Genomic DNA, 27,773 nt, shown 5'->3' on the forward strand with positions numbered 1-27,773 from the left:
ACTGAGGAGAACATTCTTAGTCCACACCCTAGGTGGAACCAGGTACCAAAAGGAGTGTGTGCTGATGCAGGCTGTGGCTGGGACTACCTTTATCCACAAAGCTTTTCCTTTCATAGATGTTCTTGATTATGGGAAGCACAAATGTTACAATCTGACAGTCGCTACATGTAACTCAGGTGTATGGTCACGCTGTGACAGAATTTCATCAGCTTCCCCATGGGAAGCCCTCACCATTGGAGAACAACTCTCCGGTTCTCCCCCTTTCTGCTTGCTATCTGTTTACCTACTTTCACTTAATATGATGTCTGTAAAGGACCAACATGATAAAAATCCCAAACGTTTTAAGTCTTTCAAAATAAACCTGAAATAATAGAGCGAAATTTACATTGTCTTGCTACTTTAATTTAAACCAGGGAAATCAAATAGTTTTCAAGTCATCTCAAAACTCAAACCAAACTAGCTGACTGCCACCAGCTGCATGGTAAAAGAGCTTTGGTGGCCTGGAATGAGTTCTAAGGACACAATCTGTGGTGGAATGGGACCATTTTCAATGGCTGCCATTAGACTCTTATATTGGCATTTAATAACATCATATTGTAATTACTTATATATCACTTAAAGTAAGCTACATTAGTATTTTTTTAAGGGCCAATTAATTTTATCTGGTAGGTAACTGCTACTCTGATATTAAGACCACAGAGAACCCACAGTTTCACACCATACTTGTTCAGTAAATCAACTGACACAACGGTTAATCATCCTCTTCTGGAGTCTGCCATACCGGCGTTGAGTATAGGCTGGATGCAAAGGGGAACTGGAAAGACATACGCTTCAGGAAAGAACAGATATGCCGCAGCTTTCTTAAAGTGGCAGAGTCAGAGACGGAAATACCCTCCGAGGCACAGGCATGGCAGGAAGGGGGTGCTAAAACCAGACAGCATTTGGAGAAGCGTTCTTTGTGAGTTGATCCTGAAAGGGTATTTTAAAAATTGCAGAGGAAATCAGGGATTCCCTAGAACCGGCCAGCTCTTTGGCTTTTCAGTGAGGGACAAAGAAAAGCCTTGAGGGGCAAAACAAGAGCAAGGTGCTGGTATGAGGGCGAGCTCATTTCGCAGCCCAAACCTGGCTTCTGTTCTTTGCATCCCGAGCTGACCTTTTCTCACAGTCCTGATGGGCTCTTGAGAGGATTATCTCCTAGTGAAGAGGAAGTCTGAGTTCTGGTTGGTGAGGGGGCAAGTGGCGGGAGGATGTATGGTCAACTAGCACTCTCTGGACGTCTTTCTGGATCATATGCAAACAGCATATTAAACTACATCTGAATGACAGCAGGGCTGGCGAGAAACAAACCATCTGGAAAGTCTGAGCTCGATCACATTTGCAAACATTTGCTAAAATAGAAGCTTGAGGAGGCAGACGCAGACAAGAGCACGGTCTGGAGGAATGAATGAAAAACATACCGGCAAAGACCACTTTCCGCCTCACTGTGAGATTGACATGGCCTTGCTTGGCAGCTTGTTGCATAAGCTGGACCACGAGCTGGTGTGATTTCCCAATTACTGGTGTCCCATCCACACAGATTAATTCATCTCCAGACCTCAGGCGGCCGTCTGTGTCAGCAGCACCCAGCGGTACGATGTGACCGATATAAATCTGTTGAGTAATCAGATGACGAGTGAAACACTGCCCTGTGTTGGGTTTACTATCAAGACTGATGGCCCATGCATCTCTAAAAATAAATTCACTTTACTCATATCCACATGCATGCCACAAACAATTATTGAGCACCTACTGTGTATAAGGCATTGTGCACCTACTGTGTATAAGGCATTGTGCCAGGTCCTGTAGCAGTTTGTGGAAAGAGTAACTATTTGTTACAGGGCTCTCTGAAATAGATGCATCTGTGGTCTGTCAATCATGTATTTTTCTTCTACTCTGGGAAAATGACCACTATTTCCTTACATGAAAGGCTTTTCCTCATTTCCTGTCGATTCAAGAAACTCACTTTCATTGCACCCCACTAATTATATTGACACCTCTTCTCTTAAAGGGTCTAGTACTGTCTGCTTAGCAGTAGGGCATTTCACTAAACAGTATAAAAGGAGGGAAAAATGAAGCAGTCTGGCCATCTTTCAGGACCATAAGGCAGAGGAATGCTTATATCTAATGTCTTGAAGTTTCACTGTTCACTAAATGTGAGTTTAAATATTGGTGTGTGGCTTTGCCTTCTCAGTAGACAATAATGCTATCCTTTTCTTTACATGACATTTAGAGTTTAGAAGGTACAGGAACAAAAGGATGAAGGACTTGGGCTGTGTCAGACCCTCCATTTATACTACCTCTGTGACCTTGGGCCAGCTAATTAATCTTTCTGGGGCTTTTATTTTCTGGTTTGAAAAACAGGAATACATCCTGGATAACGGAGAGAACATGTGTTAAAAGTCTTTAGCGAGCACACCACACACACAGTAACTGCTCCAGGAATAACAGCTTTTATTCCAAAGGGACAAGGCTTCTTCTCTTTTGTTTTCCCTGCAAAGGACGTTGTGACATTAAAGTCAACTTACTCTATGAGACTGAGGCCCAGGAAGGAGACTTGGTGTTTCTACATCACTGTTCAGGGGCCTTTTTCTGTTCTTTAAAGACAGGGTGCCATTTTCCTGAACCAGTACTGCTGCCTGGGGAAGTTCCCTCTGTGCTCTAGTCATTTACTACACAGACCCCTCCCGACACTGTCTACTCAAGTACACATACCCTCTCCCTGTTGCACATGCCACAGAGCTTTGTTAGGATGCTCAATTTGCCCTTTGCTTTCCTTCTTAGTGTGTGTGTGTGTGTGTGTGTGTGTGTGTGTGTGTGTGTGTGTGTGGACAGCTGCTCACATTCCCCAGCACACACAGAAGCTGTACAGAACATTACTTTCCTTCTTCCTCAAGACAAACAACAACAACAACAACAACAACAACAACACATGCAGCTCCACAAAAAGCCAGTCTGAGATCCATACTACCCAGCATGAAAGAGCCCAGAGCCACAGCTAGCTGGATTCCTATCTTGGTGATCTGTCATTGCTGCCGATTTCCTTTGAAGCCTTAGCAAACAGCACTGGGGAAGGAAACAGATAAAAGACTCACGGGTTCCCCTGGTTCATTTCCACCCAGAATCCTAAATCCAAATCCGGTTTCTTTTCTCCAGAGGAAGATGTCCTGTTCCTGGTAATCTGGAACTGCAGAGAAGGCAGAAGGGAAAAAGATCATTTCACTAATAAAAGGGATCAGGTGTCTAAGATGAGTACAAACAGGACCAGGATGGATGGTGTATGCACAGATAAAAGCGTCACAGGCAACTAAAGAAAAGGTCATGGCTGGGTGACAACAAGGGGCACAAGTAAGTAGCAGGGCCAGTCAGCTCTGCAGTTCTCCAAAGGACTATGGAGCTCGTGATAAATTCCTACTTTAGCTCACACCATCATGGACAGGTGAGCCAGGAGTCAGAAAGGGCCTCTCTCCCCAGCATTGCGGCAACCGGAATCAAGTAAATTAAATCACCATGTGTTGCACTACAAAGCAAGCATCCACGAATAAAATCACCCGTAGTGAGCCTCTCTCTGGAGAAGACATAGGCTCTATGGTTTGGAATATTCCTTTAAATGATTTGTTATTTTACTGAGAGGATAAGTATTATGGCTTGGGCTAAAGAGAATCTCTAATTAATTTTTAATTATTTTCTTTTCTCCTATCATAATCAAGACCAGTGATACCAGTAATTTGACACAAGATCAATTTTGTAAGGAAAAAAAGTTACTTTAAAGGGCTATGGGATGCACAGCCTGAAGGTATGCTGTTCGCCTAGCCTTCCCCGAGCCTTGGGTTTGATCCCTGGCACCATTACAAAACAAAACAACTCTAGGACTGGTAAATAGAGTTTAATACGATTTTAGTCCTATTACCCCTGAGTTGTCAGACTTTGTCCCTAGGGTCGAGTGAGGACAGACTCTTCTGAGCAATTAACTGCATCTCATTACTAAATTACAACTTTCCCTTAATTTGCCTATGGTATTTGAACATTATATGTAATAACTCATTATTCAATAACTTGCTATTTTATGTTTAACACTCAGTAATGACCTAGTGCTTTAAAATGAAGCTCTCAATAAATTCTAGAAAATGCTTGTTGTGCATGAACTCACTCTATATAACTGCACTGTCACTGCCCTGAGACAATCAAAGTGGCTACTTTGATGTCATTCTTACGGAGTATTTAATGTACACGCAAAGTGTGTACATTTTTACAGTCTATAAAGTGATACGACTTTTAGTTAAAGAGAATACGTTATAACTTAGTTGCAGTGAATCCTGAAGGGGCATTAAATTACCACCACACATTCTTTCTTATTTGTTTCGTTAATTGTATTTTGGGCTGTAGGAGTATCCAGGCCTGAGATTTTAATTCCCATCTTCTCCAATTTTGTATGATGGGACAGGAAAGATGAAAATGGTGGCTTAGATTTCACATTGGGGGGAACTGTTCCTTTTTGGTGCTTTGTCTAGAGCCTAAGATGCACAGTAAATGAATAATCCAAGGGGAACAAGACAAATAGGTAAGTACAAGGCACAGTGTACTTGCTCACACGTGGATATTTTGCTTGAGCTACTTTAACACTGGGGCTCTACCTAGGTGTATGCGTCTAGTTCTTTTTATTATAAATGCTGAGGTTAACTTGCTAACTTGTAAAATGCCAAGGAAGGTAAACCCAGCTATACCACAGAATTCCTACTTTAACAATTAGAGACTGATATTTCCTTGAACACATTATATATACATACAATTGTGTGTGTGTATGTATATATATATATATATATACATATATATATATATACACATACACACAAACATACATACATAATTCATTTCTGTGTGAGTAGCTTAGTAAACGATACTTGCTGTTAATTGCCCCATTGAAATAACAAGCTAACTCAGAGGGTATTCTGTCTTTTGGATTATACAGGGAAGAAAACTAGTATCCCAAAAGGCCACTGGTGATTTTCAGCCAGTATAGTTGGCTGCTGGAGCTTTCTGTGAGCAATTAAGGAACCTCTGCAAAGGCCTTCAGCCCAGAATCTTTTTTCTTCAGCATCACATAACACACTGTCATACACTGTCATTTCTCCATCCTACAGGGACAAAAAAAAAAAAAAAAACCAAAAAAAACAAAACAACAACAACAACAACAACAAAAAAGTAGCTCATTTTGCTTTATGTGGCAATGTGGTGTCAGCTATCATGGTATTTGGAGGAGGAGACCCAACAGATTTAGGTCAATCACCTGAGTTAGTCCACAGGAAAAAAGTTTTCTTCCTTTCAAGAATCAACAAGAAAATGGCAAGTTTAAAAAAAAAAAAAAAAGGTGCCCTGTGACATTTGGGACAATGAACAAGGACACACAGACACAAACACCAACACAGACATGTGACAAAGGAAGTCTTCTGGTACTTTAATTTTAACCTATTAACAATTTTATTCTTCTTACCAACTGAGTACCCAAATAAATATAACTTTGACTTGTGAATTGATATTGACCCATACCATGGTATTCAAATTTTATCTTCTATGATATTAGTTCTTTGTATAAAAAGTACCAAGGTTTACTTCCCCCAAATGTTTTCACTCTCTACTTTCAAAGGTTGTATTTTAGAGAGCAGCAAGGTGAGGCCATTTTCCCCAAATTACTATTTTTTTTTAATTACTGTTAGTATTTTAGTGAGGCCAGTCTTACAGAACTTATAGCTCTGATCCATCTGTGTGCATCTTAAATCCTCACCTAGGGGGCAATCTCTGTAGCTAATCTGCTTCTGGTATTGGTCGCGGTCACTTAACAAAGTAGCAGAATGACTTTCCTTGAAGTGTAGTGCAAGTGGGTCACCAGGCCCTGGTGTCACCACTGGCACAGACCGTGAAAACACACACGTCACCCCCTAATCTCATCTGATGCCTGGCTTATGCTTGGCCAATACATGCACTTTTCTCTTCCCTTGCTTCAGTGGACTTCTCCCCAGACAGATGGGAACATCAAACAGGATGGATGACAATGAAGGAGCAAAAGTTTGCAGCAGATCCTTACTCTGACATTCTCCAAAATTCGTGGAATTGATTTCTCTGTCTCTTTCACCCTTGCTCAATCCTGATGCAGGCGAAGGTGACATAGCTGGAATATCAATTTCACAATTGTGTAAAGCTTAATATGTGTTCTTTCTTAGTCCATTTTAACTTCATTGTGACTGGTAAGGGATGTTCAATTCAGCATCACAGAAAAGGTCGCGGCTGCTTTGGGTTCAAAGGGTGGAAGCTTGGCTCTGGGTTTCACTTTTTTTTTTTTTTCATGGTGTTTTACATGTCAAAAAGCTAAGTGAACACTGAGGGCTTCCTGTGGCTTCAGTACTGCTACTGTCTAGGCTCCTTATGTTTAATTAGGCTTTAACCACCTTCTTGAATGACCTTGCTTCAAGTCACGAACACTAGAAAGCTGTCTACATTCTCATTGCCTTTTGAGAAAATGGACGTGCATTCGTGCCACCATTACACACCAACACTGATTATTTCGGAGCGCATCAATCCCCAGAGACTCTGTTCTTAGGCTGAAGCATGCCCTAGTGAATTCTAGGCAGTTCAAACCAGAATAGTCTTTCTTATGTTTGAGATGCAATCACGGAATCCGTCGACTTTGAATGAACACACACATAGAAATTGTTATAATCATCTTAAATTCCTGGTGTCAGACTTGTAAGCACAACTCCCTAAAGGACAGCTTTCTAATGCTGGTTAAGATGACAGTGTTGACTGCTTTCTTTTCAAGCTATGCCACAAACAGGCAAATACTTTAGTTATAAGCACTGGAGTTTCTTTTACACTAAATGCTGCTGTGTACTAGGTGACTGTGTGAACATCTGCTAATAAGACCAATCATGTCATTTTTAAAGACACGGATCCAACTGGCCTGTTATCTAGAGAAAATATAAAACAGGCAAGATGGCTTATTTAAAGGACTTCAAGTCTTTAACTAACACTGAAATCCTTCAAAGGTATTTATTAACACATTTGTAACTCAGATGAAATCATTTGGACACTGCTGCTCAGGCAGATGGCTAAATTGAGAGGATGTTATTTTGTGAAACGCCTAGACCATGTAAAGGAAACAGTCAGGTGTGTGTCTATCTTTATGTCACCTTTAACAATGAAGTTTAATAAAAAGGAAAAGGTATTTAAACATTAAGGGAGTAATGTGTATATTTAATGTGACTTACTTTGGTTCTCCTTCAGTATTTGCTTTTGTTATCATGGGATGGGGAGGGAATTCCCTCCATCGAGATATTCCTTTTTTTTTTTTTTTTTTTAATGTTCTTAAAAGAGGAAATACAAAATAACTTAGGGCAATGAGAGAAACAGTTTTGAGATTAAGCAAAATACTAATTCAAAGGCAAGATTGATACAGGTTCATCAGTAGGTACCATGGAAAGAAGAGTATCTGTGATAGACAGAATAATTATACTGGGGGCGGGTGGATTTTCATTATTCTCACTTAGTAGAGAAATAAAAAAAATCTATGTAGCTCTTAACAGCCATTGGGCTGCTACTATCACTCTATCACAGAACCTCCAGTCCCCAAAGAGTCGTTGATTCTCCCTCATGTTCCTGATTGCTTTGATGCGACACCAAGTACAAAGAGCAAAACTGAAAGATTTCCAAATGTTTGTCTCATCTCCACCACTTGAGCAATGTCAGTGCTTATAGCAACTGGATATAGCCATACTGGATATTCCAATTTCTTTTCCTGGTGAGAACTCTTAAAAGTTGAATATCCAAATCCCAAGAAATACTGCTGCTTTGGGGTAAATATGCCTACCACTGAGCATGTGCTTAGAGCATCCTGTCAATCCAGGAGGACGCACCAATAGTTCAGGGAATGATTTACTGGATCACAAAATGACTGGACCACGGAAAACTCAATCATAATGTGTTCCGTACTGAAGAAAGCAGGGCCATGGTCAATAAAGTGATCACTCAACATCCCCTGAAGTTGGATCATCGACTGAAGAAGCCACATGGTTAGAGAGAGATGTGAAGGGAATATGGAACGTTTTCCTTCAGAAGGCAGTCCTTCAGTGGTATTTTGAAGAGAAATCAGTTAGAGGGGAGTCCTGGTATGAAGTCCAGGTTTATACCAGTTGGTCATCCCTCATCTGAAAACCTCAAATGCTCTAAAACCCAAAGCTCGTAAGTATGACGTAATACCACACAAAGAAAAGGCCATGCCATAAAGCTTACATTCACAAATAAAATCACTGCAAGTACAGTTTAAAATGACATTCTAGCTTTGCGTGTAAGGGATATATGAAACATAAACGGATTTGAAATTTAGACTCAGGTCCCATTCTCAGACTATCTCATATGGATAAGCAAATATTTCAAAATCTGAAGTTGGAGGCATTTTTGATAAAGGATGCTCAACTTTGGGAAACTTCCTTGAGTCTGGCTTCCAGAAGAGTTTGATGGCATCTTCCTCAGTTTGGGTGAGGTAGGTAGATATGCGTGCTCCACTTCCAAATCAGCTGCCTTTTGTCAACCTGGTGAGGCTGGGCTAGTACCCCAGCCTATCTAATGGCTCACTGTTGTACCTTGATGATACTTCAAGGGACTTCCAACAGCTGATAATTGACAAGAGGTGAGCTTATCATGTGCCCCTTAATTGTTGACTTTAACCTAAGGGCTTGGTCAGTTTTTTTTTTTCTTGGGGTTGTTGGCCTTACACGTTCCCTTTATTCTTTGTCACAGAACAATGGGAGTGTCCTAAAACACCCTTCATCCAGCACAGGTATGCTGCACAGCCAAGTCAGAGTGGTTGGTGAGAGCAGGGAGAACTCTCAAACTCTCATCAGCTTCTGGGCTACAGTCTCCATGGAGACTGTGGCTAGGGACAAAACCCATGTTACGGGCAGCCAGGCAAAGCAATGCTGTTTTTGCTCTCAGCTTCTCCCAAGTCACAAATAATGTCTTCCCTCCTAACACATGCTGCCTCATTCCAGGGCACACTGACCAACACATGGAGAGAAAAATGTCAGTGACAGCAAAGCCTCCAAAAGGCCTGATGTGCTTCTACCAAGCCCAGGGCATTTTAGGGACCTGCTTTGATAAAATAATAAAAACTACTGATGGTGAGCGTCTGCAGTAGTCATTAAAAAAAAGAGAGATGAGAAAGACAGAGGGAATTTTAGGTTTTTAAGATCTGGGAAGTTCTGAAGCCCATCTTTCCAAGTCTGTCTAATAAAAAGGCAGAGCACAGAGCACACCTGACTAGTGTATAGATAATTAAGCTACAACCATCCCCTGTGAGTGTTTTCCCAAGAGAGCACCTGACCAGTGTATAGATAATTAAGCTACAATCATCCTTTGTGAGTTTTCCCTCCCCACCTTTTGAAGGGAAATGTTTGTAAAGATGGAGGAGGGGAAAATAAAAAACATTATCAGTAAATTTAAAAACCCCAAATCACAATTGTGCTCTGTTGTGTGTCTGAGCAGCTTTGCCAGACAGGCGCACAGAGTGTGCCAGGGTCCATTTGGGAAAGAACTGAAGACGGTAGCTCTTAGCAACCACCTCTTTACCCTGGCTTCCTCAAAACGGAGCCATCATCCAGGCTACACAGATAACCAGAGGATTCTACCTGCTCCGAGGAGCTGTGGCTTCCCACCTTCTTTACCTCTATCTGACTACTTGACACCTAGGCCTTTTCGATTAAGAGCAAGTTAGACAGCGGGAAAGGGCCCGGAAAAGCAGGAACCCAGGCGTTACTCACGTCGGTTTTCATACATGCTCCTGGACTGGGCCCAGATTTTAAAAGGATCTGGCTTTTTCTGCCCAGAGCTGTCGGTCTGATCTGGAGCAGGGGCGTCTGCAGGTAGGTACTCAGGGAGCACCTGTATGCCGTGGCTCGGGGACGCAGTGTGCAGGCTCCGGTGGCTGGAGACGCTGTGCTGGGAGCTATTCTGGCTGTCTTTCCTCTCCAGTGGCTGCTGTAAGAAAGCAAGTGAGAGAGCCAAGAAAGGAAGACGACTGTGGTTTCTGCAGTGGGCATCTCTCCCCATCCTGACTTTGCACGCACGTGTGCATATGAGTTTAGAACAACAACAGACTCTGGCCACTACCTTTTCCCAGCAAAGTGTTGGATGCAGATAAATCCTCAAATGATTGGCAGAAAGACAGAGGGCTGGACTAGACAGAAAGATATAACCACAGAGCATGGTGTTCTCTGGGCTGTAGTAAGGAAACAAGTCTGATTTTCATTGTAAGTTCTCGGGAGGATACACTGGTCTTCTCTATTGGAGGATGCAGCATCGATCCTGACACCCTTCTTTCCTTACAAAATAAGCGACTCAGGATACCATGTTTCAGATGTAAGTCTGTGCTACCTACAAGCAATACAACCATGCCTAAAAATGCTTCTCATGACTCCAGGTGCTGTTCCTTTTAGTAATAAAATACCCACTCTGCTCTAAAGGCTTCTGCTAGTTCTATTCCAATAGAGACTGGGTCAGAGCATTAGGTAGTCACGCCTAGAGCCACAGTGCACTGGTACCCAAGTGCAGAGAACCATCAAGTCAAGAGTTTCTATAGTTTTCTATCAATCAATTCTAAAGGTGTGGCTTTCCATTTCTTGAATTAATGATACTACTTTGAGTTTAAAAGTCAAGAGCAAATGTGATGTGTGTATATATTGCCCTTCAGGGGTCAGCCTTCCCAGACTGGTAACTGTCAACAGTCTAAATACCTTTCAAAGAGGGAACTTCATTGACTTCAAAGGCAGAGTCAAGTTCTTGATCACTGAAACCAGCTTAACATAGATTTTCATTTTATGAAATGTTCTCTGAATTGACAGAGACGACAGCCGAGATTGTCCTAATGGTTTCACCCCTTCAAATGCCATACTGGAATTCTGTCTCCTTTGCAAAACACACCATGTTACTGAACTTCTGTGCCTAGTGATTAGGAGGTAGGAGACGTGCGCGTGTGTGTGTGTGTACATGTGTGTGTATGGTGTGTTTATGTATGTGTACATGTGTGTGTGCTTGATTGCACATGTGTATGCATCTCTATCTTCTGTTACACAAACCTCAGAGCTATTTTAAATGGGGTCCATAAGATCCTGACAATGTGCAATCCGGTCACCTAGAGCTCTGTCATCAGAGGCTATCATCAATCCTACTCCTTGCTCTCCCCTCAGGTGGCCTCCATCTTTCAACCTTTGTTAGAAATGTCCACGGGCCTATCCTCGAATAAGTAGACGAAGAAAAGTCCAAAAAGAACATAGGTTTTTATATTTGTGTGGCAAACATCTTATTGGCAGCCACCTCTCAACTCCTTGATTTGCTCCTGACTGCTAGAGCTCTAGCTATAGGTTCTGAAAAAGTTCTGTACTTGAGGGAACGTTCCTCACATGTAAAGATGAAGTGGTAAAGATGCCAGGGAAAGCACAGGGCAAATACAACACAGCACCCTGTCTTTCTTCAGGCGATTAAAGCACTTGGCTCTGTGCTAGATAGACTGGCCAGACTAGACAGGCTTGACATAGGCACCCTGCCACCTTTTAAGGTCCTTCTCCACACTGACATCAGCTCTATGCCCTCGTATCATGCCCTGAAAACCAATCTCTGTTGCTTCCTTGGGTGACACGATGAAGCTGTTGAGGGCGAGAACAGCACAAGTTCTCTTTTTTAGATGTGCACAGCAAGTTGTCCTTCTCAATGTCTATCTCTTACAAGGCTCTCAATCACAAAGCACACATAGTAGCATCTACCCATTGTTGGTGTAAACATATCGCATAACATTTTTAGAAGAAAAAAAATAGGTACTATGCTTAGGTTTCTTCCTTGAATTTTCATACCTCTTAAAAAAATAACAACAGGTAACATTTTACAAGGAAAATTAAAGGCTATTTCCATCTTGAAGTGAACATTAGTAACCAGACCATCACCTTTATACTGTTAAGGAGACATTCTAAATATGAAAAAAAAACTCATCCAACACAGAAGCTGAGTTTGCCTGGAGACTCACACTCTTCCCAGCAAATGTCTACCCTAATTCTGTTCCTTAAAAGAACGGCAAATGCCTGATTGTATGATGAGACCATCCACACTGAGTTCATTTCCTAGATGAGGTAAGTCTGGAATCCTGAAAGCTTTAGTCTCCATTCATGCTCACTCTCCCTCTCCTCGCCCCGCCCGGCATCCCCTAAGCCTTCTTGCTACAGTATACCTGAAGAATGCTCGCATGTGGCTCTTTAAGGAGGCACACTTTGCAGTATGTTCTCCCCTAACTTCTTGGGTACCTGTCCCTGAAAACCACACTTTAAGCTTTTCCTCCCTGTCACGCTGAGAGTCTGATGAAAGTGTTGGGCACTCCTGATGTATAACATGCCGATTGGTTTTTATACACAGGGAGTGGCCCACACAGAGCCAAGAGTTTGAGCACCTGGTCCCCAGCTGGTGGTGCTGTTGGCAGGTTGCTGAGCCTTTGGGGACATGTGGCCAGCTATCAGGAGTGGGTCTCCTGGGTGGTTCTTGAAGATGATAATGCCCTTCTGGTGCTAGCCCAGCCTTTCTGCTTCTTGTCTGTTGCTATAATGTGATTAGTCGCTTCCTGTTCCTGCTGACAGAGATTAAGCCAATCCTGAAGTTGTGCCTCCTTATCTCGACTGACTGGTATCCCCTGAGCGCATGAGCCAAAATGAACATTTTTTTTCCCTTAAGCTGCTTCTGTCAAGAATATCTCACCCTGATAGAGGAATCCTGTACAGAGTCAGACATGTTACTCAAACAGGTGTCTAAGGACCTGGGATGCTTATCTCATCCTAGACACTGCCTATGCTACCACTGAGGGCCTAGCCTCAGCTTTAACTAGAGCTTGCTTGGCCACAAAGGGAGAAAGCAGATGAAGTCTCCTGAAAACATTTTAGCCACCTTTCACATTATAACAGCCTCACCTCACCAGCAAGACCTCTTTGAGGTCTGATTTAAAACAAAATGAGAGGCACAAAGCTGCATTTCTGTCCAACTGTGCCTCTGGGAGTCCCTTTAATGTCATCCAAAGTGGCATCTCAGTTGGAAAATACCAGTGAGGGGAATTTCCAAAAGTATGGAGAATGTGGTCCAAAAACCATACCACAGAACTCTCACTCACTGGCTTGACTTGGTGACATACTGGAGGACTATGGCCCGGTCATCTGGAGGCTTTCTGAATCTGCACCTTGGTAAGATTTAGCTCTGGCTTATGCTTAATTTTAAAACCAACCACATCCCCTCAATTTAAAGAAGATGCATTCTATAATGGAAATCTTAGGGTTTTTGGACTTGTACTCTGTGTGCATATGTTCAAATGTTTCAAAATGTTTTTCATTTTCAATGACATCCTTTATTAGAGTTCAAAACTGGTCAAGGGGAAAACACCATTTATATAAAGCTCTCAAACTAAAATCATTCGGTGTGTGTGTGTGTGTGTGTGTGTGTGTGTGTGTGTGTTTGTGTGTAAGAAAGCTTTACTATGAGCCGGGCGTGGTGGCGCACGCCTTTAATCCCAGCACTCGGGAGGCAGAGGCAGGCGGATTTCTGAGTTCGAGGCCAGCCTGGTCTACAAAGTGAGTTCCAGGACAGCCAGGGCTATACAGAGAAACCCTGTCTTGAAACACCAAAAAAACCCAAAACAAAACAAAACAAAACAAAAAAGAAAAAGAAAAAAAAAAAGCAAGCAAGCAAGCAAGCAAGTAAGCAAGCAAGCAAGCTTTACTGTGTAGCCCAGGCTAAGCACAAACTCTGGATTCTCCTGTCTCTGCCTCTGGAGTACTGGGGTTATAGGCGTGTGCTACCTCCATCTCATTTCTCTAAGTGAGGCACTTGCTCAAAGACAAGCAGCTGTAAGGTTGTGGCTGTAGTCCTGTTAAAGGAAGCCTGTGTGTGCATGGATGAAGAGAAACAGTGCCATAACATGATATCAGACAAGGCCCTCCTGCAGCGATCACCTGCAACATATTTATTTGCTCGACCAACAAATACAAATGAATAATCTACACTGTGCCAGACAATAAGAAAAACAACAGATAAATAAAAAGATGTTACCTAATTGCCTGGAATTTATATCCGAGTATAAAAGTATGTGTGCAGATGGAGATTAAATGAATCAAGCATTCAGAATACATTTAAAGCAATGTACCGCAATGTCCTTTGGGTAGCAGGCTTTATGGATGGGTGTAGAGAAGAGTATTTTGGCAATGGACCCAGCTTGGGCTAAGTCCTCACACAAAATGTGAGCTTGGACTATGTAGAATGAATAGCGATTGGATGAAGGAGCTGGACATGGACCTAGGAGCCAGAAAATGCAAGAGCCTTGTGTGGTACTGTAAGCACTGGCTTCATTCTTAACTTTAGAGCAAGAATCCATTTATGCACTCAAAATAGGAGTGCATTAGAGTTAATGTACTTCTGGGAAGTTTGGTCAGGCTCCTAGGTTGGGGACAGATATAGAGAAAAGACTGGGAGCAGATGGGCTAGTGTGAAGTTCACTGTTGCTCTGCACTGAGATAGCTTCTACTGGGACAAAGGTATGATGGAGGAGACACAATGCTGACCAGGGAGAGAGGAGGGAGGATAAGGCACCTTAGACACAAAGCAGCAAGCCCCCAGCTTAGAGACACTGCATTGTCCTCAAGACAGCCCAGCTTGAGTTCATGGTCAGGGCGTGTGCTATGCACCCAGACACGTCACCCATGCTGATGTCACTGGGCTGAGATTTCTGAACTAAGATTTTCATTCCTCAATCTCAAATCTCCACCAACTTAGAAGAAGAAAATGGGCTTAATTTTAAAATCTCCTTAAGAGTCCTTGGCCATGAACTTGTATCACAAAGCCTTTTAGAATGAAATTGTACCTATCTCTCTAAAATGAATGATTCTCTCATACTACTTACTGTCAGGTCAGGGAAATTGGGAAGGCGCGGTGGTTTGTATAAATGGAAATGGGGAAAAAATTTACCTCATCAGGATTTCACAGAATGAGTTAGAAATGGAGGCTCTTATGAAGTAAACTGAAAATATTTGCTCGGGAGAACAAATGAATACAGACAGCACTTAGGAGCTTAGATGATGGAAAGAATTCATGTGGCTTAAAGATGACAAATTGATCCATTTTAAAGCCAAATTATTTACAGTTGATGTATCTGCCAAGACCCAAGGCCACTGCAGCGATTTGCATGGACAACAGGAGCAGATCCAAGTGCGGCTGAGGTATGAGGCCAAGGTCATCAGAGGTGTGAAGATGCCCAGAGCTCCAGCTTCTCTTCCCTCGGCCTCTTTCCTATATCTCTTGCCTCTCAATCAAATTCTGTCTCACAGATGGGTGAAGGCATAGAACACTGGCTGGACAGAAATAGGAAATTTGAGTCACATAAAAATATAAGGAATTTGGCAAGATGGACAGTGTATACTTGTAGAGGCTCCCATGGGCTGTTCACTGAGGTGGGAGGTAAGAGGCCAGAAGATAATTCGAAGTCCACCTATTCCTTTCTTCATCTACGTCCTCACTACTTCTCGAGGCCTGTAGAAGCTGTGACGAGATCATGTGGTGGCTTTGGGATTGTGAAGCCTAGGAGTGCAGTGTGAGAGGTAGATCATGTCACAGAGGGTGATTCAGGCAAGGGGTCACCAGGGCGGCTGCCAGCTAAGAGGTCTTGTGTCCTCCTCACATGTGTTAATGAATGACTCCTTCCAGAAATTTCCTTCAGCATCGCTTACAGGTAAAAGGAATGGAAATGATGGAGTGAAGCTTTCTATTGCTACCTTGAAGACATCACCTCGCCACTGGTCTTAACACTGTGGGTGTTCTTGGCCACAGTTCTTCATTCTACCTTGGGTCTGGGCTCTGTAAGACACTCAACTTAGGTCCTTGTGACTGAGAGCATGAGCAGCATAAGGTATACACTCAGTTCTGCTTCAACTCTCCACACCTGCGCTCAGCAGACTTTAATCCCCACGAGGAGAGGGTCTAGACAGGCCTGTCTATGCTGTGGTATCTATTTCACTCCCCAGTTGCTGGGAGGCAGGGATATTTTCTGTCTTAGTTCCCGGATACCCATGCTATTATTATCACTTAGAAGACAGTCATTAAACATTTCCACTTCCAATGTCTCATTCCAAGTTCCACACTTAGTGGTCCTCACTACTACATGTGCTGAATGACAGGATGGATAAATGGTTGAGAAAGAGGAAGAGAAATGTATGGATGGGCACAAGACTGGTGAACAGGTAAAGAAATGGAAAGTTCAACAATAGGAGAACAGAGACTGTGGGAGGTAACCCAGCAGGAACACGGGTGGATCTGACTTACAATGTTTGCTGTGCAATTTAGAATTCAGAAATCCCTACACTCTCAAGATCTCTGTATGCAATTTGCACTGGCAATTCAAGTTTCTCCTCAGAATGACTAAGTTGGGTTACAGCACAAGTTTTTCAGAGAAGTCTAAAACTCCACAGCAAATGTGTCTTATTTATTTATTTATTTATTTATTTATTTTACTGCAATGTGGTAGAAAAATCTATGATGTAGAAATCCAGGTATTAAATTAATAAAATGTTACTGAGGTACCATCAATCTCCTGCAAGAGTATACAAAACCCACAAACGTCATTTAAACTAAATCTAGTAAGTTACTTATTCAGAGTAAGCTGTAGGGACAATCCAGGAGGTAAAACAACATTAATATGCTAAACCCTTCTGCCCTAATAAAACCTCAACTGCCCAATTATTGAAAACATTAAGAAAGAAAGAAAAAGTATGGGAATACAGGGACCCTGTCCATCATCGGGGGAAGCCAAGCGTGTCAGAACCTCAGCAGGCAGCCAATAGTGTGGACCTGACTCAGATTCTAGTCACAGAGCTGGGGTGGAATCCACAGGGACTACAACCCAGGCACCACCGCTACACCTTTAACTAACTATGCAGCCTATAGAACTGACACTATCTGTCACCACCTGAGCGGCTCATCCAGCACCTGGACACCCAGCATCCCTGTGGATTCCCTCCAACCCCACTGAAAACATCCCACCATCATCTGGCCCGCTGGCAGGGTACCATCCACATTCAAACTGGGGAAAGGGAAACAGCTTTCCACCCACCTGTACAAGCCCCCACTGATCACAGATGTTTGCAATGCTCTCCTGCCAACAGCAGCCCTTGGCTGATAGTCCCTTCATCATGTGCAGCAGCTGCCAGCGTGCCAGCATGCCATGCAAGCTGCCGTCCCTGTCCTGAAGCAGGACCCAGGTAAGGACAAGCCCCAAGCTGCGAACCTGCTCTTAAATCCAGCAGCACACACCCTCTTAGCTTGTGGTAATTAGGAGCCAGCAGACTGTGGGCAAAGCAGTTAAGAGAGCTTTTTCCTAGGAATGCAACCCAAGTAATTGGCTTGTTGCTCACTAATGACATGGTAACTACAAAAATAAACTGCCAGCGAATTCTCTTAACTGACTTCATGAACATGGGCTCTGTGCATGCTCAATACTAGGTGCTAGAGAACACCTTGCTACCTGAAATCTTGCTGTTAGTGCAAAGCCTCCCTTGTCAAGATTCCACAGCCTGTGGGATGTGTAAAACAGGCCCGTGCACCAGCACAGCGTGGCCATGGTGGGGAGAAAAAGGAAAGCTCACACTAACTCAGGCTCAGGAGACACATCTTCCAGCTGCCTTTGATTTGTCTGAGGGCCGAATGGGTTTCTGACAATGACCCAGGGACGGCGATAAACACATGCGCACGCATCTCTGCGCTTTCCTGCCTGGACATTAACACAAACTGACACGGGAAGCAGCCCCCGATGTCAGTGTTCCAGTGGCCACGGTACCGTGCGTGCCATCAGAGCCACACCGATTACCGCTGGTTTTTCTCTTTGCAGAACTAGGGAGTTGCGTTTCAGAACGCACGCAGCCCCCTCCTTAATAAACTTCTGCCTGCTTGCAGACAGGTGGAAAGAATTCGGCTGCAGCAGTCGAAGCTGCAAAGTTTTAAAGGTCCTCTTCCTCCGGAGATGGCACAAAGCCACACATTTCCCCGTTCTCAAATCTTCTAAGTTACAAGGAAGTCCCCCTTCTTCATCCTAATATTAATGACTCGAGGCCCTCCTGCCACCTCGTTCAATTTCACAGGCATTCAAGTCACAGGTCTGGAGTTTTTAAGTAGCATTTTAATTTGTTGTTAGTGCCCTGGGAGTAAAAGCTCATACGACCAAGCAAAACACTATAGCCTCTAGGTTATTAGCCAGCATGCCAAGTAGGTAATGCATCTTCATGGAAACCAGATTAGAAAGGACAGCAAAACATTGATTTTTTTTTTTTTTAAAAGAATCCCATACCTGCAGCATAATGCTGCTAAAGCTAGCAAAACAACAAAGGACATTTCCCTAGCAAGGAAATGTCTTATTCTTAGTGTTGGGCAGTGAACACTGTTATCTGAGAGCACGGACATATACAGGCATAGCAATTCTCCTCTAAACCCATGGGCGTTTGGTTTTGTGAAAAATAATTATTCACAAAATAACTATCGCGTGCATAAGGAAGCTTGGAGAGAGCCGGTAGCCATGTGAACGGCTGCCCTGCGAACACCAGTTGAGAAGCCAGTGAGCAAGCAGGTGGAGCCTTTTCTCTCTCTTCCTCCCCCAAAGGAAACAATAGCATTTGTATCAAGTTGAAACCGCTCAGAAACTCGCCCATTCAAAGGAGTTGCGAGCATCTGTGTACAGAAGCCACACTGCATTATTTCAATCCTCCTGGCTTTTGCATCCTGCTTCTACATCTCTACATAGTTAAAAGACAAACCCCAAGACCATCGATATCAAACGTATTCCAGAACTTAATAAAACGAGCCTAAGCTCCTGGATCCCGCAACCAATCTAAAAGCACATTTAGTCAGGTGAACCCGGGCGGCTTACCTTCCTCCCGATGGGGTCTCCCCGCTTCCCCCTCCCCCTCCAAGCACCAAGTAAATGACAAGTCCTTACCGACTTTGGGCTCTTCTTGGGAACTGGTAGCCCTAGGAAAAAAATGCAACAAAGGGGGTGGGGGGAAGACATCATTAGCATATAAATGTTACCTTTTCTTAAAGAACAATCCCCAGGTGTTTCATGGCCACCTAGTCATCTGCAGAGTTATGTCAGATTTCTCCCCAGCATCGGAGTTACCAGGCTGTTCATATCGAATCAAAGGCGAGGGAGGAGGAGAGCGAGAGGCAGGAGATCTATCTGCATTAGCTATGCTGACTTGTACTGCAGCAGCCTGGAGGCTGGGAAAAGAAATTCACAGACCTCAGCGGCCTGGGAAATTGAACACTTGGACAGAATCTCAAATGCTCTTCTGGATTAAGGGAGACTTAACTTACAATTAAGTTCAGGATATTCCCTTTCCTCACGATCCACTTGTCAACGGAAATGGACCAATCAGAACAGAGAAAGGGGTATATATTTAGTTTTAAAGGACAGCATGGTTAAATTTATTCCCCCCCCCCCACACCTTTCTGTCTTTTTTCTCCCCCCTATGTATTTCAGGCAAAGGAATGCCTTCTTTAGCTTGGATGAGCTCAACACAAAGATGAATGTTCTTTCGGCAGCAGAGGAGGCTAAAATCGGAGCCCGAGTTCAAGTTGGTCTAGGATCCTCCGATCATCAGCACTCATCTTGGTATCTGTCAGTCATCTAAGCAGCCTCCTAACTTGGCTTCTGGAAACAACCTGGGTTTGGACTGGGCTCTGGAGAGGTAAGTATGCCATTTGGAAGGAACAAGGGAAATTTCACAAAGCCGAGAGAAAGAAAAGACAGTTAAGGGAGAAGGAAAAAGGCAAAGGAGACAAAGGTGGTGGCTGAACCTGGTGGGCTGTCCTCAGACCCTGTCCTTATGGGGGTAGGGCTAGAGCCGGAAGGAACCAGTGATCTCATCACTTCTAGGAAAGTGAGCAGCAATCAGAGGGAGGCTTATGGGGTCCCTGTTACCAGACAAGTGTGGGGAAGGGGGGTGAGAAAGGAAAACAAGCACACACTGGTGTTTGAAAAGTCATCTTTTCTCCCACTGCCACCTCTTTATTTATTTATTTATTTATTTATTTATTTATTTATTTATTTTCTTGTTTGAGCAGGCGGTTGATTTCACCTGCACAGATGCCAAAGCTACATTTGGGATGGGATGTCTCTGCAGACACTTCAGCTTGGTTCTGAAAAGCGATTCTGATGTAGCCTGATGGTTTCAACTCTCCGGGAAGTCACTTGTCAGTTCTGAAGCCCTGCTAAATCAGCGAAAACAACAGGAAGCAGTGGGGGCTGGTGAGGAAGGAGGGAGCCGCTCAGATGAGCAGTGCTAACATACACACTGCTGGTGAGGCATGGCTAGAGTCACAGGTCCTCTGAGAAGTTGGGGGCACTGTCTGGCAAGGCTCCTCCTATCACCAAACTGAGGCTACCCTGGTCTGACGGAGTAGCTCTCAGATAAGACCTCATTAAAAAATACAAGTGCAGTCCCAGTGTCCCCCTACCCACCTCAGGGGGGCAGAGACCTGCAGCACTAACACAATTTCTCAGTGTTTCTGAAGCCAAGATAACAGTCTCGTAATTTTAAAAACTTATGACGGAGCAGAAGGAGTGTTACTGTTGCAAGTGAGGCAAATGCGGGCAGGTCACTTTGGAGTCTTTTGCAACTCAGTGTCTGCATTAATAAATGAAATGAATGAATGAATGAAAAAGCAGCAAGGCTGGCTTTTTAAGATTAAGGCAACTAAATAACACAAAATCTTTGAGAGCCTCTGTCCTGGTTGAATTCCAACACCATGTTCTTTCACCTTCTTTGGCTAACTGACATCATCTGTGAAAAAGTGATTAGGATCAGCTGATTTCGATCAGGGGAAAAAAACCATCATTTTTGCTGAGTTAATTAACATATAAAAAGATTTAGGGAAGGATTACTTGCAGTTCAGACTGAGTGGAACAATTTTTATATGACTTTAATTTAAAAGAATTGGGCGCTTTTATTGGTCAATAGGCTGTCCTTAACGGATCTGTATCAAATTACATTAATGAGTCACTGCATATGCTTCAAACTACATACTGTTGCACTGTTATGTTCACATTTTCTCTTAATTAATACACACTTAATAGAATAAGACAAGTTTCACTACCATCAATTTTTATTAATCTCTATTGATCAGCATTGCACTGACCCACCTCCACAAAACTTCTTGTAGAGTCTCCAACTGGCTTAGTCAGACTCATATCTGGGCAATCTCTAACTGTCTCTTACGCCACTGTAGGGTAAAGGACATTTTCATTCTTTGCCACGGAGGAACGATCTCACATTCCCTACAGTGCCTTCACAAAGACACACACTGCAGCATCCTGATATACAGGAAAACTGGAAACTACCAGAACTTCTATATAGCCTGCAGGGTAACCAACCACAAAGCATTCCACACGAGTTAAAAGGAATGAGCTCTCTCTACAGGTAACAATGCCACTGCTTCCAAAACATAACGCTGGAGTGTGGCTAGCAGAGAGACATGTAACTGGAGAGAGGTGGCAACACAGACACACAGTTTTTGCCTTCTGTGAATGTTCCCAAATTGATATCAGGGACATTATTCATTACTACTTAGAATTCTGATATCAAAGAGGTAGTAAGATAGCAATTTTAAAATAAACTTAATTAGTGAATAGAACTCCTACATATCCCAAATATAATATAATATCAATCAGCATTAAAGAAACAGAGCTAACCAACTAAAGCATGTCTGTGTGTCCTCTAGGAAGGCTGCCTACTGATATGCTAGAAGGCCCCAGCTAACCTCAGAGGAATTGCATTTTGCAACAAATAAGAACCTCTTTATAAGAAGGGCTTTATTTTTCTCTGCTAGTGAGTTACTGAAACTTTCATTTTAAAAGCCACACCTTTTGACAGGAGCCAAAAATGGGTTATGACCACAAATTAATATTTAAGTAGCCAAAATCAAGACACTCCATTTGGCTGCTTTAAAATGGAGGAGCAGGGGGAATCAAAGATTTGTTTTAGGCCCATATGATCATTAAATCTTAAAATCTAATAAATATGAATGCTGGAACAAACTTCCTTATTACAATTTATAATTTATTTTAGCAAAAAACACTATTCAGAAAGCAGTCAGGAAAAGCCCTCAAACACAGTCAAAGGGTCACTTTTGGGATGTGTTCTCCCAGCCCTAGAAATCATGCAAACACAGCTTTCACCCAGACAGCATCGCCTGCAGACCACCCTTCATGGCATAGCCCTGGTGTGGCCTGGGCAAATTCATTCTTTCTGCATACTATGGCAGCAGGAAGGAGGGCTGTGCTCTATAAACCATGTTGAATATTATTTGTGAGGCATAGGAATACAGACAGCACCTACCTTCATGGGCTCATATGGTCCACTCAAGGTACGAAGGTTTCCCAAAGAGGGAGGGAAAAAAAAAGCATTTATGGATGGCACCATCTGCTCCTAGCGCCCAAGCAGCAGCAAATGTTACTTCTAAGAGAATCCAACAAACTTTTACAGGGCGGCGTATGCTCAAGGTGTGAGCCTTAGTGTCATCTACGCAGTGAGAAAATTCTGGCACTTCGATTTCTAAACTCCCCAGCAGAGAAAACAAAAGGTAAATGCTCTGCTAGTGAGTGGGACCTGACCATTAACTCAACAGGGAGTGTTCTCTCCCATTAAATAGTAAGGCCATAAACTTTGTTCCCCAAACCACTCTCACATTATTAAAGAGAAGAATGTGTTTTTAAAGAAATTATATGATGCTGGGTACAAACAATTTATTGGAAAAAGTAGCAATGTGTAAGTATTTGGTTAGTAAGGAGGTCAGACATAGAAACCCCATTTTCTTTAGCTCCTGGTATTCCAGGTTCCTTTACTACCCACAGTGCTATGTCCTGCAACCAGGAAAGCTTTAATTATGAACACACACATACACATGCTTATTGCAATAAACAAAAATCTTCACTGCCCTTTAAAGCAAGACAAACAACATATCTGAGAACAACTGCTAGGGTATCATTGGCTTCTGCAGCCTGCAAGAGTCACTTCTTCCCCTGAGAATGTGTGCAGATCCATCACTTTCTCTTCTGTGTTCTAAGAGGACTGAACCCAGGCTCTCACGCATGCCAGGCCAGTGCTGTACCAGCTGAGCTGTATTATCAGCCCTGAGTTTTGATCTGTTTTTATTTTTGAGACCAGGTCTTAATATGTATTCCAGGCTCGCTTTGAACTATTTCAACTTTCGAACATTAGAAATATACAGTGGGCTACCATGCCAAGCTGACGCATAGTTTTGTCTAGATAAACATTTGTCCTTGCCCTAATGACAAAATAAAATGGTCAACTGTCAGGGAAGTTAAAAAATTTCACCTCACCCTAGAAAAGAGTGAATCTCCAGTTGCTGGGACAGAAGGCTTCTCTGAACACAGTGTCCTTCAGGATTAAAGGAAATGAGGTGTCAAGCAACCCACTCTGACTGACAAGAGTGAAGACAAAAAAAATGGGCAAAGGGTGTTGAAAGGGTGAACTCTGCAGTCACTGTGACACACAAAGAGGATCTAACAAATAATAAAAACATACATCATCACTGGTGGGCACTGTCTTCAGCATGGCTCCAATTCTCCTTCCACTGGGTCTCTAGACATGGCTATCCTATTACAAACACTTCGGTTTTCTTTAAGCATTTCAAAAAACACTGCGTTACTATTTCTACATGCCATTGGACACGTCTGCTTTTTCTTGAGCAGTCTAAAAGGAAATATCTAGAAAATGATTGTGGGGGAAGAAACTGGGCATTGAAGAACACAGTACAACACTAATGTTTACAAGCAAGATGCTTCTTGTGAATAGTGTGCCTACTAGGTAGTACATCAACTTGTATGGGGATGAACTGAGAGAGAGACCACTGAGCTGCAGACGTTTAAGGGGTAGGACTGAGGGCTGAGAACAAGGCTCCCCCATCCAAGTAGAAATTATGATAATCTGAAAACCAATACTTTTAACAAGCCATGAACTCTATTCTTCACTAACTAGCTGTTTTGTTCATTTTGCTTGTTTGAGAATATGTAAAAGGGGACACAACGTTACAAAAGTAAATGAGAACATTAATTTCTGATGTTTTGATGGAGATAAAATTTAAGTGCTAGGGAGGGTTCGGGCTGGAATGAATGCAGGACAGGGGCACTCACAAGATTAAACACATGGCGTGGAAGCCCTACTACATGTCATGAGTTAAAATGATATAAAGCAGTAAGACTGAAGAGGCTGAAGTCTTGATTTTACAGCATTCAGTCTGTCGAGAGAATCAGCTCTGTAGTACCTAATTCCTGAGAGAAGTTTCTTCTTTGATGACAATGAAGAATGTGACTGTGAGAGAAGCTGGGCCTGAGAAGAGCTACTTTAAAGTGCGTGGTTCACAAAGTGGTAAATGGAAGAGGCAGTGTTTTGGCTAAGACTTGAATCATAAGAAGGGATCTGGCATGAGATTATTCATTCATCCGAGATGTACTGAGCTCTGGCATATGCTGAGCAGAAGATGACCGGGGAGATCCAGGGACTTGGGGTATGAGCCTTGCCCTGGGGAGGCTCACTGTTCACAAACCCAAAGTAACAGAGTGAAGATCACGAGCCACCAGGATCAAAGGAAACCCTATCACAGAGAGAAAGAACAGAGGACAGGCATCTACTCCATTAGGAAGGAAGGAGAGAAAGGATGGGCTGAAAGTGAGGGACAGTCAGGGTTTCACCATCAGGGGCCCAGTTGGGAACAACACACAATGACTGACGATTGACTGAATAAGGATCACGACTTTAGGATTGTTTCAGGCCAAATAAGTGTGTCAACAAAGACTCAAAGCAAAACTCGAGCCAGGGTACATTTCCACTGATGCATCCGACAAACACAATACATCACAAAATTAAATCCATGAAACGAAATGAAAAATTATTCTACTTTGGACTGTTGGTTTTTTTTTTTTTCTCTTTCCTCTAGCCAAAAACCATCATCAACTCTGCAGAGTAATTTTTCAATGCAAACACAGTATCAGCTGCCAAGAACGAGGACCAGACCCATTGGCTCCAGAAAGATAAAGGCATGCTTTCCTTAGGGAGCCAATAATGGTCACTGTGAAATAGCATCACTCCTGTAATTCAGAGGCCTAGAGTGAGGAGTGCCTATGCTTTGTTACCTAGCATCTTGCAAAGAAGATTAAGAATGCAGTTGTGCAGGTTTTTTTTTTTTTCCAGCTATAGAGAAGTTGGCTTCAATTACACAGTACATATGGCCTTATAAATATGTCTCTAGGAGAAATGAATGGCCCGAGAGACTGGTGATTTCTAATGGTTACAGGGCTTTTCACCTGCAAGTCAGAAGCCCTGAACTGACACAGACACAGAGAGACTTGAAGTCATTAATACCATGGACTGCTTGCTGAAAGTCCAAGGTAGGATGGATGAACTACATTCAAGTAATTCCTCAGAAGTAAACGGTTACCCGAGGAAAATAATCACTGAAATGGAAAGATGTTCCTACAGTTCATTCAAAAATATATGAAGTATGGGCTGGGGCTGTAGCTCACCAGCAGAGGGCTTGCCTACCATGCAAGAAAAATGGGAAAAACAGTCAAACAAAACCCCAAACACAAAGCAGAAAATCTGCCTTCTCTTCTTATTTCTTTTTTTTTAAATTTTTGTTAGATATTTTCTTCATTTACATTTCAAATGCTATTCCAACAGTCCCCTATACCTTCCCCCAACCCTGCTCCCCTACCCACTCACTCACACTTCTTCGCCCTAGCGTTCCCCTGTACTGGGACATATAAAGTTTGCAAGACCAAGGGGCCTCTCTTCCCAATGATAGCCGACTAGGCCATCTTCTGCTACATATTTAAAATGAGGCCTATGTACAAAACAACTGGTGCACTGCTCTTTACAATAGCTCTCTGAGCAACTCCGAATCGTCTCTTTACTTTGCATACTAGAAAATGGTCACACAAAATGGTAAACAACATAGCCTATGGCACGTAGTCAGGTAAGTGAGGAGACCACAAGGAAGGGATGAAAACTATAGTTGTCCATACAGTATAAAATAGATTTACAGAAAAGTTTCCATATAGCTCTACTGAGAATACGGCCTTACCATCCACAAGCAAACAGGTCAGTTTGTCAGGCTATCTCAGATTCACATTCATGATTTATATTTAGTAAGATGGTTTTCTCCTACAGGTGTCTCTGTACAGCTATTTCTTAATTTGTCTCCAAGTTATTATTCTAAGAACCACTGCCCACTGAAAGCTGTGTGTTCTGAAAATATAGTCGGCTCTGCTCCTGACTGGGGGCAAAGAAGCAAGTCTAGAGCTATACAGCTGGCCTTTAATAGCTGGAAGCAGTAATAGTAATAATCTATCTGCTTTGGAAATGTTTCCTGACAGTACAACAATAAAAGGACTTCTTTTTAATGGGGTGTAGAGAAAAGAGGTAATGAGTCAAAAGTAGGGGGGATGACGGCACCTTGCCTGCATAAAGGGGAAGCAAAAGAACTGTCACTTTAAAAATTCTGTCCTGTCATGAGGTAGCACAGGGACGATCCTTCTCCAGGGAATTCCCTAGCGAAATGTACTGTTTCAAGGTGGAACGGAGGCAGTTCCCACAGTGATCTACATTGTGGGAGTTGAGGATATTTGTGATTAAACTCTTCAGGGGGTCTGACCTCACTTTCCAAGTATTTCCACCTTGGGTAATGTCCCTGAACGCCATCCTCATGCCTCAATGGCCACTTGTACGGATGTTTCAGGACCGGCCCTGCTAACTCCTCCTCTTCCTAATGGAGAAGCTGTTGGGATGGGGGATGGGAGAGGGTTTGAACAGGGGGGGGGGAGAATTGGGGTGGCCTGGAAACTCTACAGAAGTCCTTTCAAAGTTTGGCTTTCAGCATCCAAACGCTGACACCATTGCATACACTAGCAAGATTTTATCGAAAGGACCCAGATGTAGCTGTCTCTTGTGAGACTAGGCCGGGGCCTAGCAAACACAGAAGTGGATGCCCACAGTCAGCTAATGGATGGATCACAGGGCTCCCAATGGAGGAGCTAGAGAAAGTACCCAAGGAGCTAAAGGGATCTGCAACCCTATAGGTGGATCAACATTATGAACTAACCAGTACCCCGGAGCTCTTGACTCTAGCTGCATATGTATCAAAAGATGGCCTAGTCGGCCATCACTGGAAAGAGAGGCCCATTGGACACACAAACTTTATATGCCCCAGAACAGGGGAACGCCAGGGCCAAAAAGGGGGAGTGGGCGGGTAGGGGAGTGGGGGTGGGTGGGTATGGGGGACTTTTGGTATAGCATTGGAAATGTAAATGAGCTAAATACCTAATAAAAAATGGAAAGAAAAAAAAATAAAATGCCATTGGCAACATCTATCTTAAAAAAAAAAAAAAAGAAAATCAACTGTAGTGCATGTCCATTGTACTTGATTTTTCTCATTAAAACTGTGTCTAGATAACAAAAAAAAAAAAAAAAAAAAAAAGAGTACTAGGAAGTAGGGAGGGGATTAAGGAACAATAGCTCCAAATTATTGAGAGAAAAACTCAGTAAGAATTCCTTTTCCAAAACCAGGATGCTGCAGTGTGTCCCTATTTTAAGGTCACTGGCCTCCAAGGG

General features: G+C 42.9%; 1 protein-coding gene across 50 annotated transcripts in view; it reads right to left on the reverse strand.

Annotated features, from left to right (window-relative positions):
- Positions 1-27,773, reverse strand: part of Magi1 (membrane associated guanylate kinase, WW and PDZ domain containing 1) — a 608,477-nt gene that overhangs the window by 22,706 nt on the left and 557,998 nt on the right. For 32 of the 50 annotated variants that reach the window (XM_006505586.2, XM_030255186.1, XM_006505601.3 and 29 more), the window contains 5 exons: positions 19,082-19,113; positions 9,846-10,062; positions 6,119-6,202; positions 3,132-3,223; positions 1,458-1,650 (listed from right to left, as the gene is read on the reverse strand). In XM_006505586.2, the coding sequence (XP_006505649.1) occupies positions 1,458-1,650; positions 3,132-3,223; positions 6,119-6,202; positions 9,846-10,062; positions 19,082-19,113 (618 nt within the window). The remainder of the gene's footprint in view (positions 1-1,457; positions 1,651-3,131; positions 3,224-6,118; positions 6,203-9,845; positions 10,063-19,081; positions 19,114-27,773) is intronic. The other 18 variants (XR_377424.3, XM_030255185.1, XM_030255179.1 and 15 more) reach the window with 5 other exon arrangements.

Source organism: Mus musculus, chromosome 6 (assembly GCF_000001635.26).
Source record: "Mus musculus strain C57BL/6J chromosome 6, GRCm38.p6 C57BL/6J".
Classification (NCBI taxonomy): domain Eukaryota; kingdom Metazoa; phylum Chordata; class Mammalia; order Rodentia; family Muridae; genus Mus; species Mus musculus.